A 20,938-nucleotide genomic window follows, 5' to 3' on the forward strand; every position below is an offset into this window, starting at 1 on the left:
AATGCATCAACTTTTGCTCCATTCCCGACGCGGAAATCTACTTCACCCTTCTCCAATTGTCTACTTCCTCGCAGTCCCTGCACATTTGCACAAATGTGCGAGGCACATCCGGTATCTAATACCCATGATGTAGAAGTAAACAAGTTCGTCTCTATAACGAAGATACCAGAAGTCGAAGCTTTTGTAAGCTTCTTCTTCCTCTGATCTTCCAGGTAGAGTCTGCAATTTCTATACCAATGCCCGATGGCATGACAGAAATAACACTCTTCCTTCTTGGGTTTGGACTTAGGCTTAGTGACAACACTTGTCAATTTCCTTTTGCCGTTACCTTTGGAACGCTTCCTTTTGCTGGAAATCTTTCCAACAACTACCATATCATTCTTCCCTTGGCTCCCAGCTTTCTCTTGGAATGACACATTCAACTGATCAACCATCAATGAATTGTCCATGTCATCTAATTGCTCACGCATCAAGCTGGACACATCCAGATCATCATCCTCATGCTTCCAATAAGCATCAATGATCGATCTAGAAGCCGTGGTCAGAGGCTTATCCTTCATAAGGATAGATCGTATGGTGAGATAAAACAGATTCCTGCAACAGATATGTTCTACAGAAAAAGACAGACAAAGAGACAGAAAATATGCATGTCGCTTAGTACTCATACTAACACAGACAATAGATGCAATATGACAGGCTCCCACTAAGAAAAACACCCTCAATGAGTTTTTAAGTGAGATAGGATCCATATTTCACATGTTTTTGGGTCAGCTAGGGCATGACGCTCAAAAACATGTTATTTAGGTAGACAACACATTGTCAATCACATCCTATGTGATTCCTAGATGAGTATGGGATAGTGATACGCTATCACTGCATGTTCCTCATCCCATCCTTACCATCAGGTCCAAGTCCGACTTGATAACCCAATTCAAACTCAACCATATTCGAGCTATGAGAATCACGATTTCTCCATACTGCCTCACCAAGATAATCAGGCACGCTCAGCTAGGGCATGACCCGTAACCATGACGATCGAGGCCTTGACAGTTGCTCTACTAATGGGCGGTAATAGCTTGAGATTTCATGAGGTATATGTGACTTGAACACAATGAAATCTTGACTGAATTCAAGTCAGTTCAATCAAGCTGTTCCGATCATATCGGTAGAATCAGAATCTCGGCTTAGACACTTGAAACGATGCAACAATTGCATCTAACAAAGTCTGACGAACTGCCTCGGTCCGAGTCAATACTTGACTCGGTCCGAGTCAAAAGCTGAAACATCCCCAAATCAGTCCAAACCAAAACGTGACGAACTAGACAACCTTTTGTAGACTCTGTCCGAGTCAAAACTGGTTCTGACCGAGTCAGAAGTCTGTGAGGAAGAGTCAGTTCAATTTTGGTTCGTTCTGACTCGGTCGAGTCAACACTTGACTCTGTCCGAGTCAAAACTCTGATCTGTCGTTCTGACTCTGTCGTTCTGGCTCAGTCGAGTCAAAACTCTGACTCTGTCCGAGTCAAAACTCTGGGAGACACTTTCAGGTCACAAAATCTAGGTTTTCACCCTAATTTGATGCGCCATCAAGCCGTCTTCAACCCCAAACTCATCCATGCATCAAATAAAAATCATAACATCATTAAATATGCATAGATCAAGCCTATAATGCAATTTTAACCATTAAAATTCATATAGGCATGCGACAAGCACGGCGATATACAGAGAACCAGGCTCTGATACCACTGTTAGGTTTCGCTACGGATTCCTAACATGCGATCATATCGATCTAGGGTTTGGTTTACTAGGTTTCATGCAGCGGAAGGATAATGTAAATCTAGTCAAACGTCACACGCAATCAAACTCATCCGTAAAACCCCGTATAATCGTGTATATCACCGTGAGAATCGAATACTTACCTCTTATCTGAAGAAACGAAAGTAGGAGTCGATCCGGGGCCTGTTTAATCACCTAGAACTGAAGTTACAGTCCCTCTACACGTATCCACACCGACGGGAAGGATTCCAAACGCTTTTGGAACCGATCTGCTAGGATCTGTGAAGTATATGAAGTGGGATCTAATCCAGGAGCTAAAACTATGAAAGAAACGATTTCTTCTGAGTTTTTGCTCTGTCTTAGGGTTCTGAAAGTGAGTTCTACCCTTAGGACGGCGTCCAACTCCTTCTTATAAGTTAGAAACCCTAATCCTTGTGAAAAGAGACTTTTTCCGAGTATTGACTCGATCCGAGTCAGAACTCTTACTTGGTCGAGTCAGAACGAATCAGCCCAAGCCCATTGTCAACTCTTGACTCGGGGTATTGACTCTGTCCGAGTCAACACTTTGACTCGGTCCGAGTCAAAACATCAGCCAAGCCCAAAACACTTTCAGGGCTTCGACTCGCATGGAACTGACTCGGTCCGAGTCAGAAGGTTGAAACCGTCCCGACACTCTGATTTGATCCGAAAACCATTTTTCGACCAAATCCAAGTCTTCCTTTCCGATACTTCACATATAAGTCCATCCCTAATGGTGTGTGACCTTGTAGGCCCATTCGCAGTGGCAGTAGCCTCGAGAACCATTCCCGATCTACAAGTCATGGTTAGCCTCTAACAAGACGCCATGACCACCCACGTTGAATTGAGTTAGAGGTGATCTAACCAAGGCAATAACAGCTCGAGTTCTGATCCTTTATCTCACGATATCACAAGTCCCATATTGCATGTCTACTATCTCCATATGATTCGTGAACGTATCTGATCAACGCCGTTATAATCATCCGGTTAAAGACGACGTTTGACGCAGTCAAGATACGCCACTCCTCATATCAGATACTCTAGACATCTCAGGTATGAGGATCCAAGAACGAACCGCTGTATGAGATTCAAGTCATGACTCTGTCCATGTGACAATCTCATGCGGGTCAACCAGTCACTCGTTACACAATGAGTACTCATGATTGTGATATGCATCCAATGCATCGATCACTCCTCATGCTAGTCTTAATTCATCATTGTTCCCACAATGATAACTGACCAGGGTATTTAGAATCATTCTATAATGATTCAAGGATGCCGAAATATAACAAACATGCCAATCATATAACGGAAATGTAATGCATTCATAAATCAATGAATCAATACAAAGTCAAAATGTCATATCACGGATCATCCTAGAGCATTACAACCAACAAGTACATAGTGATCTATGTGACTTGCATAGTACATCATCTTTAGGAAATAAAAAAGTACATAGTAACATTCATAGAAGATTCTACCTGATTTTGCTACGTGTTTTTATTGCATTCAAAGGATGAAGCTCTTGATTGGTTTAGATCGTATAAGTCCGAGGTTGAGTTACAACTCGGGGTTAAGCTAAAGAAGATTAGAACCAATAGGGCAGGGGAATACTATGATCCTACGTATTTTGAATATGTAGATGTGATTCATGAGACTACCGCACCTTACACACCACAACAAAACGGTGTAGCGGAAAGGAAAAATAGTGTCTTGAAATAAATGGTTAATTCCATGCTTTCATACTCGAGTTTAAGTGACGGTTTTTGGGGTGAAGCCATGTTCACGACTTGTTATATTCTAAACCAAATTTTATCGAAAAGGAACAAGGTAACCCATATGAACTTTGGTACAAGCGAAAACCAGATTTGAATTATTTTCGGATTTGGGATGTCGGGAGTCAAAGTCCCGGAACCAAAGAGAAAAACTTTGGGAGATAGAGGAATTGAATGTATCTTCATAGGTTATGCTTTACATAGCAAAGCCTATAGGTTCTATGTCATAGAACCAAATGATTACATAGCCATTCACACGGTCATTGAGTTAAGAGATGCATTGTACCTAGTTTGAGTGATCGAACAATCGATCAAGAGGATGGACCAAGTGAACCTCGTAGAGGTAAACGTATTAGGAAAGCAAAGTCCTATGGTCCGGACTTTTAGATGTACCTGGTGGAAGGTATTAATGAGTCGATAGTGTTTCAGCTCGCTTATATGTATAATGTCGAGGGAGATTCTAGGACGTACGAAGAGGCGATGAAATGGCAGAATGTCGCTTTCTGGAAAGAAGCAATAAATGAAGAGATGGAATCCATCATGAGTAATAACACGCGGGTCTTAGTAGATCCACCTCCAGAATGTAAGCCGAGTGGTTGCAAGTGGATCTTCAAGAAGAAGATGAGAGTGGATGGAACTATTGATAAGTTCAAGGCTCGTCTAGTAGCTCAGGGCTTTAGACAAAAACAAGGTATCAATTATTTCGATACATATGCATCGGTAGCTAGAATAGCTACGATAAGATTATTGATCGCTATTGCTTCGATAAAAAATCTTGTAATTCACCAAATGGACGACATTCCTAAATGGTGATCTTAAAGAGGAGGTGTATATGAAGCAAACAGAAGGTTTCGTCTTATCCGGTCAAGCACACAAAGTGTGCAAGTTGGTCGAATCATTATACGGGTTAAAAAAGCGCCCAATGGCATCAAAAGTTTGATGAGGTGATATTGGCTAATGAGTTTTGTCTGAATCAATCAGACAAATGCGTATATAGCAAGTTTGACGAGAATGGTCATGGGGTTATTATTTGCTGATACGTGGATGACATGCTCATATTCAGTTGGGAATTACAGCAAGTCAAGAAACAAAAGATTTCTTGTCATCGAAGTTTTCGATGAAAGATCTAGGAGAAGCGGATGTTATCCTTGAAATTAGGATAATGAGAGATCACTGTACGATTTCACTCTCTCAATCATACTACATTGAGAAAGTGTTAAAACATTTTGATCTCTACGAAAGTACTCCGGTTTCTACACCGATGGATTGTAATGCTAAATTGGTAGTAAACAAAGGGGAACCAATGTCTCAACTTGAATATGCTAGTGTCATTGGATGTTTAATGTATGTTATGGCTAGTACTAGACCCTGAGTAGGTACACTAGTAACCCGAGCATACATCATTGGTATGTTGTACGGAGAGTATTTCGATACTTGAAGCATATCATAAAGGTCTTCGCACGGGTCAACCATCGGTATTAGAACGATATACGGATGCGAGTTGGAACTCAAGTGAGGAGGATCATGCCTTGATGAGTGGTTGGCTTTATCTATTAGGTGGAGCTGCAATTTCTTGGGCTTCCAAGAAACAAACTTGCATTTTCGACTCGACGATAGCGTCAAAAGAAGCTGAATGGCTAAGGAATTTGGTATTTGAAATACCATTATGGCCTAAACCAGTATCGCCTATCACAATATATTGTGATAGCGCAACGACGTTTGCTAAGGTATATAGCCATGGGTATAACGAGAAGTCTAGACATATTGGTTTACGACATAACTATGTGAACGGTCTTGTAAAAGACGGGACCATAGTGGTGGATTTTGTGCGCACAAAACAAAACGTGGTTGATGCTTTAGCCAAAAGTTTGTCGAGGGACATGTTGCACAAAATGATTATAGGGATGGACCTTGAGCGTATTGATTAAATCACATTTAGAGGAATCTCAACTCGACGTCTAAATACAACGTTAGATCTTGAGTTCAATGAGTTAAATCCTCTAATATCTGGTTGTAGATACTTAGAAGGGAATCATCCCGAGTTAAGCATCTTGGTATACAACGTAAAGAGGTTATTTCATACTTAATGAATTCTTTGATAACTTGCTTTGTCGTAGAGCACGATTTGAAAGAATTCACCTATGAGAGCATGAAGTGTGGCCGCTTCAAGATGCTGGAGGCTCGGCATATGAAGGAGATATGGATACATGGCCGATATAGTGTCAAGATATACAGGGAAATGTATTGATTTTGTGTGTGTGTATATTTTGTAGCTCAACTTGGATTACGTAGGTTTAATCGTTTTTGACAGCTACAGAATTCGAGTCTATTGTTGTATATTACACTAAGTGAAAGTTCAATCGTAAAGATACTTTTATTTATGCGCAACATTGTGAAGATGAATGATTAATTGGTTGATTTTCCATTGTTTATTTTACTCTAAAAATGGTGGAGGATTGTTGTAATTTTTAGAGTAAATGAATGGGTTTAATAATAATCTCTCAAGAAATTCGTATTTATATATATTATGAATATGGTGTAGGAGTTATATATTTGTAAATGATATAGTATGAATTGATTAAGTATATACATGTGTTTGGTGAAATATGTACTTGTAACTAGTTGTGAAATTTAAGTGCAGAAATTCTGCACAGGTTGTAACACAAGCATATTAATTCCAACACGGGCAGTGTTAAATTCAACACGGGTTATGTCAAATATAACACGGTCGTGTTAGATTCAACACGGACCGTGTTAATTCTCTAAGAAAATATTGTTTTTTGCTCAAAAATTTGACACGGACTGTGTCAGGTGCAACACGGACCGTGTCAATTCTCTGAGAGAATGTTATATTTGCACAGACATTTGACATTGACCGTATCAGATTTGACACAGACCATGTTAAATATCTGGAACATGAACAAATGCGATTTTTTGCATGAAAACTAATAAATTGATGCAACTTTTGACGATGTCTCTAGTGGTTTATCACAAAAATATTCAGAGAATGTTGAAGACATGAGATCTAATTTTTTTTGAGAGATTTTGAGAGCACTTTCGGTAGTTTCTTGCAAAAACTCTCCTGAAAGCTTTCGTTCATCTTCTTCTTCATGTTTCCTTGTCTATGCATTCTTGAACGAACAATTCTAGAATGTATTTCTCTTCATTGTATCTCAGAATCGTATTCCGGAAGTCCTTGCTCGTAACAGACGGAATAACAGTTTTAGAAAAGTGTCTTCACGCCTTGAAGGGATATTTGGTCCCTCGGTTCGATTTTGTTCTTATTTTTTTCTCCAATTTTTAATAACGTGTTTGATATGAAGAACCTAGGCTCTCCCAAGAAGATTTAGGCATGACAATCATAAGAGATCGAGCTGCTGGAACCCTGGCCTTGTCACAATCTGAGTACATCCATAAAGTGCTGAAGAGTTTCAATATGGAGAATGCCAAGGAGGTTCATACGCCTATAGGAGCACATTTTAAACTGAGTTCAAGCTAAGAAGCAGAAGAGTTTGATGCAGAATTTGCTGATTCTATTCCATATTCAAATGCAGTGGGTAGTATCATGTATGCAACGATCAAAACTAGGCCTGATCTTGCTTATTCTATAGGTGTGATCAGCAGGTTATGGGACGACCAGAGAAAAGTCATTGGGAAAAAGTGAAATGGTTTTTGCGATACATGATGGCTACAGCAGGTTATGGACTGAAGTATAGAAAAACATAGCAGTTTACTATAAAAGGATTTTGTGATTCGGATTATGCAGTAGATCTGGATAAACGAAGGTCAGTAACTGGTTTTGTTTTTACTGTCGGTGGCAATTGTGTTAGAAGTCAAGACTACAAAGTGTGGTAGCTCTCTCCACAACTGAAGCAGAATATTTGGTTTGTCATATGCTCTAAAGGAAGAACTTTGGCTAAAAGGATTAGTTACTGAGCTAGGTTTTGACCAGAAGTTCGTTGAAGTGATGTGTGATTCACAAAGCGCTATAGATTTGTCCAAGAACTCAGTTCATCATGAGAGGATGAAGCACATTGATGTTCGTAGACTTGTTAACAAAGGTCATCCCTGTAAGTAGGCTCAGTACACTGCTGAGCTTGCTTCGAGTGTCAGAAGATTAGATGTGTGACACAGAGAAAGAGGTAAACTGAATTGAAAATCGAAGGTTGGTATTTCTCAGGTAAGGTGGAGTTTTGTTGAAAGCTACCTGAGTAAACAAATGAGTTGAAGACTCTGGTTCATTCAGAAGGTCAAATGACGTTAACGAAAAAAAGGGCAAAGTGGAAATTTTCCAAGGAGTTAGTTGATGAGTTAAATAAAGAGCAGAACCGAGAATCCAGTTCCACCATTGCTAATCTTTCTGAAATTTCCTTTGGTGTTCTCTTGTAACTAAGAACATGAGATCATCTAATAAACAAACCTCTCTCTCTCGAGACGTAGGTACTATCACAGCGATCGTACTGAACTCGTAATCCCCTGTGTCTTTACATTCTTGTTTTGTCTGTTTTCTTTCGGTAATTGACTTTGAGAGGATTCAACGAGGAAGACGAATTATCGATGATAGAATTCGCAAGAACTAAACCGGTGTCTTAGAATTCCATATTTGGCATTGCACAATGGTGGATTTTGTGCGGATCAAACAAAATTCGGCGGACGCTTTCATAAATAGCTTGCCAAGGGATGTGGTACACAAAATATCGCAAGGGATGGGACTAGAGCCGGTTTTATGAATTGCAGTAAAGGAATCTCAACTCAACGTCTAGTATAATGCTAGATCTTGAGTTCAATGAGTTAAATCCTTTACTATGTGATTGTAGATGCTTCACGACTACACATCCCGAGGTAGGCATCTAGGTTATGCAATGTAAAGAGGATGTTTTACTTAATGAGTCATTTGACAAAGTGCTTAGTTGTAAGACACAATATCATAAAGAATTCACCTATACAAGCATCAAGTGAGGCCGCTTCAAGATGTTGATGGCTCAACATCCGTGTGCTTGTGAATGGATATGGACACATGGTCATTATAGTGTCAAGGATTGCAAAAAAACTTGTATCAACTTCGTGTATATTTTATACTCGGTAGCTCAATTAGGATTACTAGGTTCAATCGTTTCGACATCTATGTAATTCGAGTTTATTGTTGTACGTTACACTAAGTGGAAGTTCAGCCGAAAGATACATTCATTTATGCACAAAGTTGTGAGGATCACGGATTGTCGATCGGTTTCCAAGGATAATTTACTCTAAAATGGTGGAGGATTGTTGGATATTTTAGAGTAAATTGATGGATTTATAAATCTCTCAAGAGATTCATAGTCCATTTTTTTCATTTTGAATTTTTTGGGTTGTGCTTTTTAATTTATAATTTCCATTTCTACATTTGAAGTTATCCATAAAATGAACCAATTCTACGAATATAAGTCCCAAACATTAGGAAATAATCTATTATATGTACTAAGTCACCTGTATCGCTGGAAACAAATCCGATTGTTTGGGCTATGGACCAATTCTATGTCTGTAAATCCCAAACATTTAGAAACGAGAGCCATACCAACAATCTCAAAGCTTTTGATCTCTGTCTTTTTGAATGGCATCTCATGTCGTCATGGCTGATCGGGCGATCAATTTGCTGCTGATTCCGGGAATCACGATGTTGATAATCACAACTTCCTCCGCAAAGACCGATATTTCAGAATTGCAAGAGGTTGAGATACAAAGACACTTGGAACTAATCAACAAACCTGATGTTAAATCTATCAAAGTAAGTAAGTTCAATGGATATATAAACTATAAGATTTCTTAAATGTTTTGTTATTTATACATTTGTTGGAAAACTGAGTCACGAGATGAACACCGTTCATGTTTTGGATTATGTTATGTTGTTATTTTACTTTTGAACAGAGTCCAGATGGAGATATAATAGATTGTGTTCATATTACCAATCAACCCGCTTTCGATCACCCTTTATTAAAGAACCACACTATTCAGGTATGTCTTATCTGTAGAAATTATTTGGTATGTCGTCTTTTAAATCTTTTTGTCTTATATTTTCACTTCTAAAGCATTGATTTGCTATTTCTTCTCACAATATTTTCTTATACTGTTATGATCTGAATGATGTCAAATAGATGAGGCCAAGTTTTCTCCAAGAAGATCCTTCCTCAAAAACTGGTGGCATAGCTCAGGTATGGCATAGGAACGGAGAATGTCCAGAGAGCACCGTTCCAATAAGGAGAACAACAAGAGAAGACCTCTTACGTTGGGGTTCCATAAAAAATTACGGAAAAAAAGATTCAAATTATAGCAGCCATGGATCTCGATTTCACCTAACTCAAAAAGATTCCTTGGAAAACCGTGAGGTATATTGCTGAAGTTAAACTTGATTTTGATTAATTTTAAACTTCAATCAAATTAATTTAAGCTAAGTTTAATTTTGGATCATTGATCCAAAATAAATTGGGGCCGAATCCAAAATTAATTTATGATCTAATTTCTAAAATTTTTATAAGAAACATATCTAGATATTTAGTTAGAAAAGTGTAGATAGTTATAATAACATATTTAGATATTATAATAGAAAATCTTGATATTAAAATATTTTATTTAGGACATTTATATGAATAGTTGTTATGAAATGAGTATAAATAATCATATTTCCTTTCGTTGTAATACGACGCGAAATCAATGGAAATAATTTTTTTTTTTAAATATCTCCCTTCCAAGTGTTCTTCTAATTTCATTCCTAGATTTTTCTTAAAATTTTTGAGTTCGTTATAGAACTCGGACCAGTGCTAAACATTGCTAGAGGATTATTAGGTTTCCATTTCGATTCGCAATTTCACAAATTTTGAATCCTCATACATATATTGTTGTTTTTTAAATAAATTTTGATTTTTTTTTTTGCATTAGTATGCCATGTTGATAGTGGAGAATGGAGGTTACCAAGAAAGCGAGGCCTGGATGACTGTGTGGAAACCATTTGTTGAACAGGATGATGAAATAAGTGCGAGCCAGATGTGGATTTCTAGCATGAATGAAGAGGAGCGCGCAGTTAATGCGATGGAAGCAGGTTGGCAGGTTTCTCGTTCGTAGGCTTTGTTTCATATTTCTGTCATGATTGAAAAAAAACATGTGATGATTCTTTCTGTTTGCATTTTGCTTATAGGTAAATCCAGCATTGTACGGCGATGAAAACACGAGACTCTTTATTTATTGGACTGTAAGTTTCATCTAATATTTTTTCGGTCCGTTTCCGTATCCATATATGGCCTAGCGATTAAGCCACATATTCTCATGTACCACGATCAAATTAATGGAAAACTCAACAAAACAGGGTGATGGGTACGACAAAACAGGCTGTTATGACCTCAAATGTGAGAGCTTTGTCCAAACCAGTAGCAAGACCGCTGTTGGTGCGGCCTTCAACCACTATTCAACTCCTCGTGGTCCAGAATATAAATGCATCTTTCTTATAAGGAAGGTATAACAAAAAGATGGGAAAAACCGAATACATTCATGTTTCACATCATATATTGATAAACTAACGACTTGATGCATGGTAGGATCGTGGGAGCGAGAATTGGTGGCTCCTAACCAATAATCACCAAGTCGGGTATTGGCCGAACTCACTCTTTCCATTGCTAAAGGACACGGCACCGATAGCGGCATGGGGAGGAGAGATCAAGAATGTAAAGAGGTTTGGGCAACACACTTCCACTTGCATGGGAAGTTGTTTTTACCCGCAGGATGGTCGTGGGAAGGCATCCTTAATAAGCCGCTGTACTAGAGGGGAACGTGAAGAAGGAGCTTGGAGAAGGTTTTCACCTCATCTCTCAGAAGGAATGTTACAATTTATTTTATTACCGTTTTCACCCTAAGTTGGGATCACACCTCTTCTTCGGTGGACCTGGTCGAAGCATATATTGCCTCTGAAATGAACTTATGATGTATCCTAAAATAAATTGAATGATTCAATGTTTTTTCTTTAGAGTTATAACCAACTTATATATATATATAACACAAGATTAGGTAGTTCAAATGGTAAGAAATGGAACAAAACTCATTCCTATTCCAAGTTTGAGTCTCCATATAGAGAACGACATTCAAATGGATTTCTCCGATCCTCTTAAAGATGCATTGTACAGTGAATTTTCGAATTATAAAAACTAGAGAAAATAAAAAAACTTAACTTATTAATACTTTTCAAAAAATATATCTAAACTTTTTTTTGGAAAAAAAACCCTAAACTTTGTAAATTATTATTCAAAATGGTACCTAAATTATTAGCATTTCTTAAGAACATGTTTGATATTAAGGATCTAGATAACTTGAAGTACTTTCTTGGAATAAAAGTAACTCGCTCAACCGTGGGATTATTTCTATCCCAACAAAAGTACACATTTGATCTTCTTGATGTTATAGGTAAACTAGGAGCAAAACCGGTAGGAAACCAATCCAGAAAAATTTCAAAGATCATCCAGAGGGGGAACCATTTGAAGAGGTCGAACTCTATCGAAGAGTGGTAGGTAAGCTCATATATTTAACTGTCACACATCCTAACTTGTCATTTGTTGTGCATCAGGTTAGCAAATGTATGCATTCGCATACAACTCAGAACTGGAGCATGGTAGAATAAATATTAAGATATGTCAAGAGAACACTAAGTAAAGGGATATGCACAGGAAAGAATGGACACAGAGATATTACGATGCTGACTCGGTCAGAGATCGATGATAACACCGATTTTTTATGTTATTTTTTTTATAGTTTTAGCTACATTTCACCTCTCTTTTCTGTACATATTAAGTAGTTAGACTGCATTTTAGACATCAAAAACCATTTCTTTGCTCTTTGATGTTGTTTCAGGTATATTCGCGTATTTAGACTAAAGAGGAGCTAAAACACTGTTTTCGGAGTTTAAATGGACCAAGTTGGCGACCACTGATCACTTGCGTTACGAGTCTTAAATTTATAACCTGAAACAAACCTAATCCGCAAGTATACGGATGTCGTAGTACCAGGGTCGAACACAAGGACTTAAGCGGTTAAGCTAGGAGTCGATTAAAACTAGGAAAAGGGTGAAGATAAAATTGGAGAATTGTTTTTGTTGTTTTGGGAAGTTGTAGAAAATTAAAAGAAGGAAAACAAAAATCAAAGATAAGCAATATTCAAGAAAAGATGATCGATATGAAAGGTTGTGGGAATCGGGGTTCACCAATCATGCAAGAATGTCGTAAGGGATTATGGACCTAGATCATGCTCGTTCTAAAGTGAGGGATTCAAAGACTAAGGTCGGGTTCAGTTCTTTAAAACCGAAGACCCGCTATCCAAGATAGTACTCTATCCACTTTCGTGGCTTAGAGTAAAATCCCGAATGCATTAAACTCCCTTGTTACAATCCTAAGTTGGATTAAATCGAATCTCTTCGCATTCGATCTCAACCCATTTCAATGAATGCACCAAAACCAAGAATCCATGTCTCCAAGAGATTCTCAATTCTAAATCCTACCCATGAGATTCTCATCAAGTGGGAGAATTGAACACCATTCATTAAACTCTAGCAATCAAATCCAAACAATTGCATCACTCAATTCAACAAATCCTAGGTTTCCCTAACCATTCATTCAAGAGAGATGAGAGATAAACATGAAGAACAAAATTTCATTCACTACAAGAGTTTGAAAACATAAACAAAGCACAATCTTGGGTCCAAAGGTTGATACAAGCATCCTTATATGAGGGCTAATCCCTCATCCCACAACAAGAAAACTACTCATTACTCATGTTCAAGAACACAAAATTTACAAGATGGAACATAGAGAGAAAGAGAAGAGAAATGGTCATTAAAATCTTCAATCTTCAATCTCCAACAAATCTCTTTGGTTTCAATTCAAGATTTCGACCCTAGGTCTCCAAAATGAGAGAGAACTGTCACCTCTTTTCCTCCCTAAGTCCGGAAATGTTCTAATGCCCTAAAAATCGCGAAACTCGCGATTTTAATCTGCCAGTTCGTCTAGACCGATCGATCTAGGGGTAGACCGATCGGTCTAGGGCTGGTTTTTTGCGGACGTCTATTTCTTCTCTAGATCGATCGGTCTAGCCTATGCTGAGGCCTAGACCGGTCGGTCTAGGTCTCGTTTTTCTGCATTCGTTCTTCCTTCTCTAGACCGATTGGTCTGCCTTGGGCTGGTGCCTAGACCGATCGGTCTAGGTTCTGTTTTCTCGCGGCACGCCTTCTCCCTGGACCGATCTATGGACCGTTCTGGCTAGGTCTTCTAGACCGATCGGTCTAGGTCTAGACCAATCGGTCTAGACCTCTTCTCCTTCTTTTAGCTCTCCGTTTCGGTTCCTGCACAACGGTTTGGTCTACATGTCCCCCTGCAACGTCTCCAGATCTTCGGGTGTCTGGTTCGGCCAAACCGACATCGATTCAGTCCGATCTAAGTCTGTGGTTACCTTGCTTTACGTCAAAATCTGCAATTCTCCTCGTAGACCTTCCAAAAACTGCAAAATAGTCCTAAAGAGTTAAATGGACTCTAAAAACGCATAAGAGTGTGTGGAAACCGTTTCGAAACAAAAGTCATATTCGTATAAAATCCAAGTAGAATCCGAGCCATCAAATCCCCCCAGTCTTAAATCTTTGCTCGTCCTCGAGCAAAATAAAATCAGTGAAACACAAACACTGAGCGGGGTGGTGAGTAAGAGATCGGTCTTTGGTGAGTTTCAAAACTTAGCTGCGTATCCACTGCTTAGCTCATGAGAATAGAAACGAATCTAGACTACTCTAGCTATCCTCTCTTGTCAGCTAACTTTCCTAAGTATGGGGTTTCTATGTCATCCAAACTCTACCATAAGAGTAATCACTATCCCCAAGCACTCTCCTAAACCTATTTAACGTTTTTCTCCCTAAGGTATGTTGTCTCTTCATTTATTCTTTCATCGTCCTTTTTTTTTTCTTTTCTTCTTTCTTTCAAGAGAGTAAGAGTTGGAGAAGTATCATCCCGAGTTGCTAGGACGTTGAAGTTGATAAGTGTCTTAGCTTTTTGTTTTTCTTTAGTGATCATGACACTTATCCAACAACTTAGACCTGAACTGTCGAATTCCGACGCACTCATGTCATCGAATGATTTTCATTGGCGATATAGTGACAGCGGAGTGTTGGGATGTGTACTTTCTGTGCATGTTCCTGCATTATTCTGCATTATTCTGTCCAAGAGGCATTCACATACAACTCAGAACTAGAGCATGGTAGAACAAATATTAAGATATGTCAAGAGAACACTAAGGGATATGCACAAGAAAGAATGGACACACGGAGATATTGTGATGCTGACTCGGTTAGAGATCGATGATAACACCGATTTTTGACGTTATTTTTCTATAGTTTTAGCTACATTTCACCTCTCTTTTCCGTACATATTAAGTAGTTAGACTGCATTTTAGACATCAAAAACCGTTTTCTTTGCTCTTTGATGTCGTTTCAGGTATATTCGCGTATTTAGACTAAAAAGGAGCTAAAACAGTGTTTTCGGAGTTTAAATGGACCAAGTTGGCGATCACTGATCACTTTGCGTGACGAGTCTTAAATTTACAACCCGAAACACAACTAATCCACAAGTATACGGATGTCGTAGTACCGGGTGGAACACAAGGACTTAAGCGGTTAAGCTAGGAGTCGATTAAAACTAGGAAAGGGGTGAAGATAAAATTGGAGAATTGTTTTTGTTGTTTTGGGAAGTTGCAGAAAATTAAAAGAAGGAAAACAAAAATCAAAGATAAGCAATATTCAAGAAAAGATGATCGATATGACAGGTTGTGGGAATCGGGGTTCACCGATCATGCAAGGATGTCATAAGGGATTATGGACCTAGATCATGTTCGTTCTAAAGTGAGGGATTCGAAGACTAAGGTCGGGTTCAGTTCTTTCAAATCGAAGACCCGCTATCCAAGAGAGTACTCTTTCCACTTTCGTGGCTTAGAGTAAAATCCCGAATGCATTAAACTCCCTTGTCACAATCCTAGGTTGGATTAAATTGAATCTCTTCGCATTCAATCTCAACCCATTTCAATGAATGCACCAAAACCAAGAATCCATGTCTCCAAGAGATTCTCAATTATAAGTCCTACCCATGAGATTCTCATCAAGTGGAGACATTGAACACCATTCATTAAACTCTAGCAATCAAATCCAAACAATTGCATCACTCAATTCAACAAATCCTAGGTTTTCCTAACCATTCATTCAAGAGAGATGAGAGATAAACATGAAGAACAAATTTCATTCATTGCAAGAGTTTGAAAACATAAACAAAGCACAATCTTGGGTCCAAAGGTTGATACAAGCATCCTTATATGAGGGCTAATCCCTCATCCCACAACAAGAAAACTACTCATTACTCATGTTCAAGAACACAAAATTTACAAGATGGAACATAGAGAGAAAGAGAAGAGAAATGCTCAGTAAAATCTTCAATCTTCAATCTCCAACAAATCTCTTTGGTTTCCATTCAAGATTTCGACCCTAGGTCTCCAAAATGAGAGAGAACTGTCACCTCTTTTCCTCCCTAAGTCCGGAAATGTTCGAATGCCCTAAAAATCGCGAAACTCGCGATTTTAATCTGCCAGTTCGTCTAGACCGATCGATCTAGGGGTAGACCGATCGGTCTAGGGCTGGTTTTTCGCGGACGTCTGTTTCTTCTCTAGATCGATCGGTCTAGCCTATACTGAGGCCTAGAACGATCGGTCTAGGTCTCGTTTTTCCGCATTCGTTCTTCCTTCTCTAGACCGATCGGTCTGCCTTGGGCTGATGCCTAGACCGATCGGTCTAGGTTCTGTTTTCTCGCGGCACGCCTTCTCCCTGGACCGATCTGTGGACCATTCTGGCTGGGTCTTCTAGACCGATCGGTCTAGACCTCTTCTCCTTCTTTTAGCTCTCCGTTTCGATTCCTGCACAGCGGTTTGGTTCTACATGTCCCCCTGCAACATCTCCAGATCTTCGGGTGTCTTATTCGGCCAAACCGACGTCGATTTAGTCCGATCCAAGTCTCTGGTTACCTTGCTTTACGTCAAAATCTGCAATTCTCCTCGTAGACCTGCCAAAACCTAGAAAATAGTCCCAAAGAGCTAAATGTGCTCTAAAAATGCCTAAGAGTGTGTGAAAACAGTTAAGAAACCAAAGACATACTCGTATAAAGTCCAAGTAGAATCCGAGCCATCAAATCCCCCCGTCTTAAATCTGTGCTCGTCCTCGAGCAAATAAAATCAGTGAAACACAAAGACTGAGCGGGGTGGTGAGTAAGAGATCGGTCTTTGGTGAGTTTCAAGATTTAGCTGTGTATCCACTGCTTAGCTCATGGGAATAGAATCGAATCTAGGCTACTCTAGCTATCCTCTCTTGTCAGCTAACTTTCCTAAGTATGGGGTTTCTATGTCATCCAAACTCTACTATAAGAGTAATCACTACCCCCAAGCACTCTCCTAAACCTATTTACCGTTTTTCTCCCTAAGGTATGTTGTCTCTTCATTTATTCTTTCATCGCCCTTTTTTTTTTCTTTTCTTCTTTCTTTCAAGAGACTAAGACTTGGAGAAGTATGATCCCGAGTTCCTAGGACGTTGAAGTTCACAAGTGTCTTAGCTTTTTGCTTTTCTTTAGTGATCATGACACTTGTCCCACAACTTAGACCCGAACTGTCGAATTCCGACGCACTCATGTCATCGAATGATTTTCATTGGCGATATAGTGATACCGGAGTGTTGGGATGTGTACTTTCTTCGCATGTTCCTGCATTATTCTTTCCAAAAGGCTATCCATCCTATGGGAAAGACTAGGGAACGGTTTTAGGGAAATATCTAATCTGGGTTTGGTCGATCCTACTCTTTGGTGTACCTAAAGGCAACAAGATAACCCACAACCTAAAATCGCAAGCATCAAAGAGAGGGTTCGCTATTAACCTATCATCGACAATCTACTCAGATCTTAGAAAGATCTAAGTCCAACTCACTAGGCAATTTCTAAGCAACTATCACCATCATTCCTTCATCGATCAATCTCAACTGTAAACGGTTTATGCAATGCATATGCTCCTACATGATCTAGACCTATATGTGACAAATGCAATGCAAGACTAAGTGATATCTATATGTACAAATGCAAGCAATGCAAGTGTGGAATGCATCTATAGTGAGAGAGAAATGATGATTTTTTTTATATGCAAGTGAATGTATGAAATACATCCTAGAAGGGACTTGAACCGATGTTAGATGCTCACCCCCCAGACTTGAACGAGACACCATCCACGGTGTCACTCAAATCCGAAGGGTCCGAATATGTGGAATAGGAAATTCAGAGCTAAGTGGAATAGGAGGAAAAAATGAGTGCATAACCTTGGGTCCAAGGTTAAAAGATACCTCCGTGCATTCCACTTGCAAAGGATTCCACATTGTGTATAGACCTGGTTGCATTGTGATGTTCACCTTTCAAACTCAGAACTCAGAAAGAGAAAAGATCAAGTGAAACCGATATAATCATAGCGAATACATAAGCAAAATCAAGATAACATCATCACATCATGTGTCTAAGTTCCCAAATGCAGAAAAAGAAATATGCAATGCAAAAAGGATATGAAAAAGGATATGTACAAGCTCGGAGTGCCTCCCGAGAGTGCTTATTTATTGTCCTAAGCTTGACCGCGGGGTTGCTTACTCGTCTTGAGGATCAGAGAAGCTCATCGAGCTCCTCTCCTTGTCGTGCTCCTCGGGGTTGTAAATCTTCAGCCTTTGCGCGTTGGTCTTGAATGTATCTCCTCCATAGCCGTATAACTCTATCGCTCTGTGAGGGTAGACGTGTTTAACCGTGAAAGGTCCCGACCAAGGCGATCTCAACTTGCCTGGAAACAGTTTGAGCCTTGAGTTAAAGAGAAGTACCTGATCGCCCTCTCTGAATTCTCTTTGCAAAATCCGACGATCATGTCATCTCTTAGTCCTCTCCTTGTAAATTCGGGCATTCTCGTAGGCATCCAACCGAATCTCATCGAGTTGGTGAAGCTGTAGCACTCGTTTCTCCTCAACGGATTTCCAATCATAGTTCAGCTTTTTGATTGCCCAATATGCCCTATACTCAAGCTCAACCGGCAAGTGACAAGGTTTCTCATAGACAAGTTGAAAAAGAGACATACTGATGGGTGCCTTGAAGGCTGTCCTATACGCCCAAAGGGCATCATCCAACTTAGATGCCCAATCCTTCCTTGATCTTGACATCGTCTTCTCGAGAATTGCCTTGATCTCCTTATTTGAGGTTTCAACTTGTCCGCTTGTGTGAGGGTGATACGTGGTAGCCACCTTATGTCTCACACCATACTTCTTCAAAGGAGTTTCGATGGTGCGGTTGATGAAGTGAGATCCTCCATCGCTGATTACAACCCTTGGCGTCTCGAGTCTTGGAAAGATCACCCTCTTGAACATTTTTGTCACCACTTTCGAGTCGTTAGTGGGACTCGCCATCGCTTCTACCCACTTGGTGACATAGTCGACCGTCACGAGGATATATTGGTTCCCATAAGAAGATGAGAACGGTCCCATGAAGTCTATGCGCCATATATCGAGCGATTCAACTTCCAGGATGTATCGTTGAGGCATTTCGTGGCGGCGGGAGATGTTCCCCATTCTCTGACAAGCATCGCAAGATGAGACGTATTGATGAACGTCCTTGAACATTGAAGGCCAATAAAACCCGGCTTGAAGAATTTTAGCCGAGGTCTTCGATGCTCTAAAATGCCCAGCACAGTCCGAATAGTGACAGTGATGAATCACACTACGGACTTCCTCTTCGGGCACACATCTCCTAAAGCCTTGCCTCTCTTGAAGAGGTAAGGTTCTTCCCAAAAGTAATCCTTGATATCCCTGAAGAACCTCTTCTTCCCGTTGTAATCTAGCTCATGGGGGATATACCCGTGATGTCGCAAATCTAGGTGTATAAATTTGATCAAGTAATAATATCCTAGACTCAACAAAGTCCGCAAGTGTACGGATCATGTGTAGCAACTAGGGTCGAACACAGGGACAAGTAAACAACTAAATCAGATTCCAATCGAAATCTAGATCTAGAGAAATATGAGAATGATGAGAATGTATCAAAAGCAAATAATAAAAACAAACGATAAACTATCAATGGCAAAACACTGCAGGCTTCGGGATTGCTTTACATGCAAGGGTCTTTCAAAAGATGCAAACTCAGTGGTTTATCTATCCGATTCAGAGAATTCAAGCTCTAAAGTAGAGATTAACCCTCTCGAGTCTAACCTCACTATCCAGGCTTTATCCTACTAATCTCTCGATTCAATAGTCTAAAACTCTGGATGAATGTGTTGGTTTAATGCTCTATGATGTACTGTTTATGAGCTTTATTCAGATACATTCGATGTATTGATACTTTCTATGGTTTTATGAGAGTATTTGATGTTGGGTTATCTCCGGGTTCCTAGCATGCGATCATATCGATCTAGGGTTTGGTTTACTAGGTTTCATGCAGCGGAAGAAAAATCTAAACCTAGTCAAACGTCACACGCAACCAAACTCGCAGAACCCGAAAGATCGTGTATATCACCGAGGGAATCGTTACTTACCTCGTTCTCGATGAGACTTGAAGTTTATTTCGATCCGGGGCCTGTTCTAAACCACCTAGGACTGAAGTTACAGTCCCTCTACACGTATCCACACCGACGGGAAGGATTCCAAACGATTTGGAACGAATCTGCTAGGATTAGTGAAGAAAAGGGTAACTCAAGAGACGAGATCCAATCCCGGGACAATAGAAATCCAAGAGAACAGCTTCTCTAGGGTTCTAGGGTGTTTCTCTGAGTTTTAGGTCGGCTCTCATTAAGTTTAGACGAAACCCTAAACTTAAATAAGATTAGAAAACCCTAAAAACGAATATTTGGAAATTTTCCAGATCCCGGTCCGCCGAACCAGGAGCTTGGTCCGGCGGACCAAGCTTAGTCCGAAGCACGCGGTCCGCCAGTCTTGAAGGCTTGGTCCGGCTGACCAAGTGTGGTCAGCTCCGGACCAAGACCCTTCTTGGTCAATTCGGTCCGACTTGCCATTTCTCGGTCCGCCTGTCCAGGAATCTGGTCAGCGGCTGACCAACTCTTGGTCAGCCGGACCAGACCTAGACAGGCGACCTCGGACTACTCTTCCGGACTGCCTGATCTGACCAGACTTGGTCCGGGGCTGACCAAACTTGGTCAGCTCCGGACCAACACACTGAAAACCCTTTTTCATGCTCGTTTCGGTCAAATCTCGTTTCCATTCTTCGGATTCTTCACGTATAAGTCCATCCCTATTGGTGTGTGACCCTGTAGACCCATTCTAAGTG

At 39.9% G+C, this 20,938-nt stretch overlaps 2 protein-coding genes across 2 annotated transcripts; one reads left to right on the forward strand and one right to left on the reverse strand.

The window, feature by feature from the left end:
• Positions 1–10,484: 10,484 nt before the first annotated feature.
• LOC104811325 lies at positions 10,485–12,452 on the forward strand. The gene is made up of 5 exons (XM_010537985.1): positions 10,485–10,646; positions 10,735–10,788; positions 10,903–11,049; positions 11,132–11,257; positions 12,435–12,452. The coding sequence occupies exons 1-5, from the start codon at positions 10,485–10,487 to the stop codon at positions 12,450–12,452; spliced, it is 507 nt and encodes a 168-aa protein (XP_010536287.1).
• Positions 12,453–18,537: 6,085 nt separating this feature from the next.
• Positions 18,538–19,029, reverse strand: LOC104811326. Its single transcript, XM_010537986.1, has one exon. It carries the CDS (start codon positions 19,027–19,029, stop codon positions 18,538–18,540), a length of 492 nt encoding a protein of 163 aa, XP_010536288.1.
• Positions 19,030–20,938: the final 1,909 nt, after the last annotated feature.

The sequence above is a fragment of the Tarenaya hassleriana genome, unplaced genomic scaffold (assembly GCF_000463585.1).
Source record: "Tarenaya hassleriana unplaced genomic scaffold, ASM46358v1 Cleome191, whole genome shotgun sequence".
NCBI classification, from domain to species: Eukaryota; Viridiplantae; Streptophyta; class Magnoliopsida; order Brassicales; family Cleomaceae; genus Tarenaya; species Tarenaya hassleriana.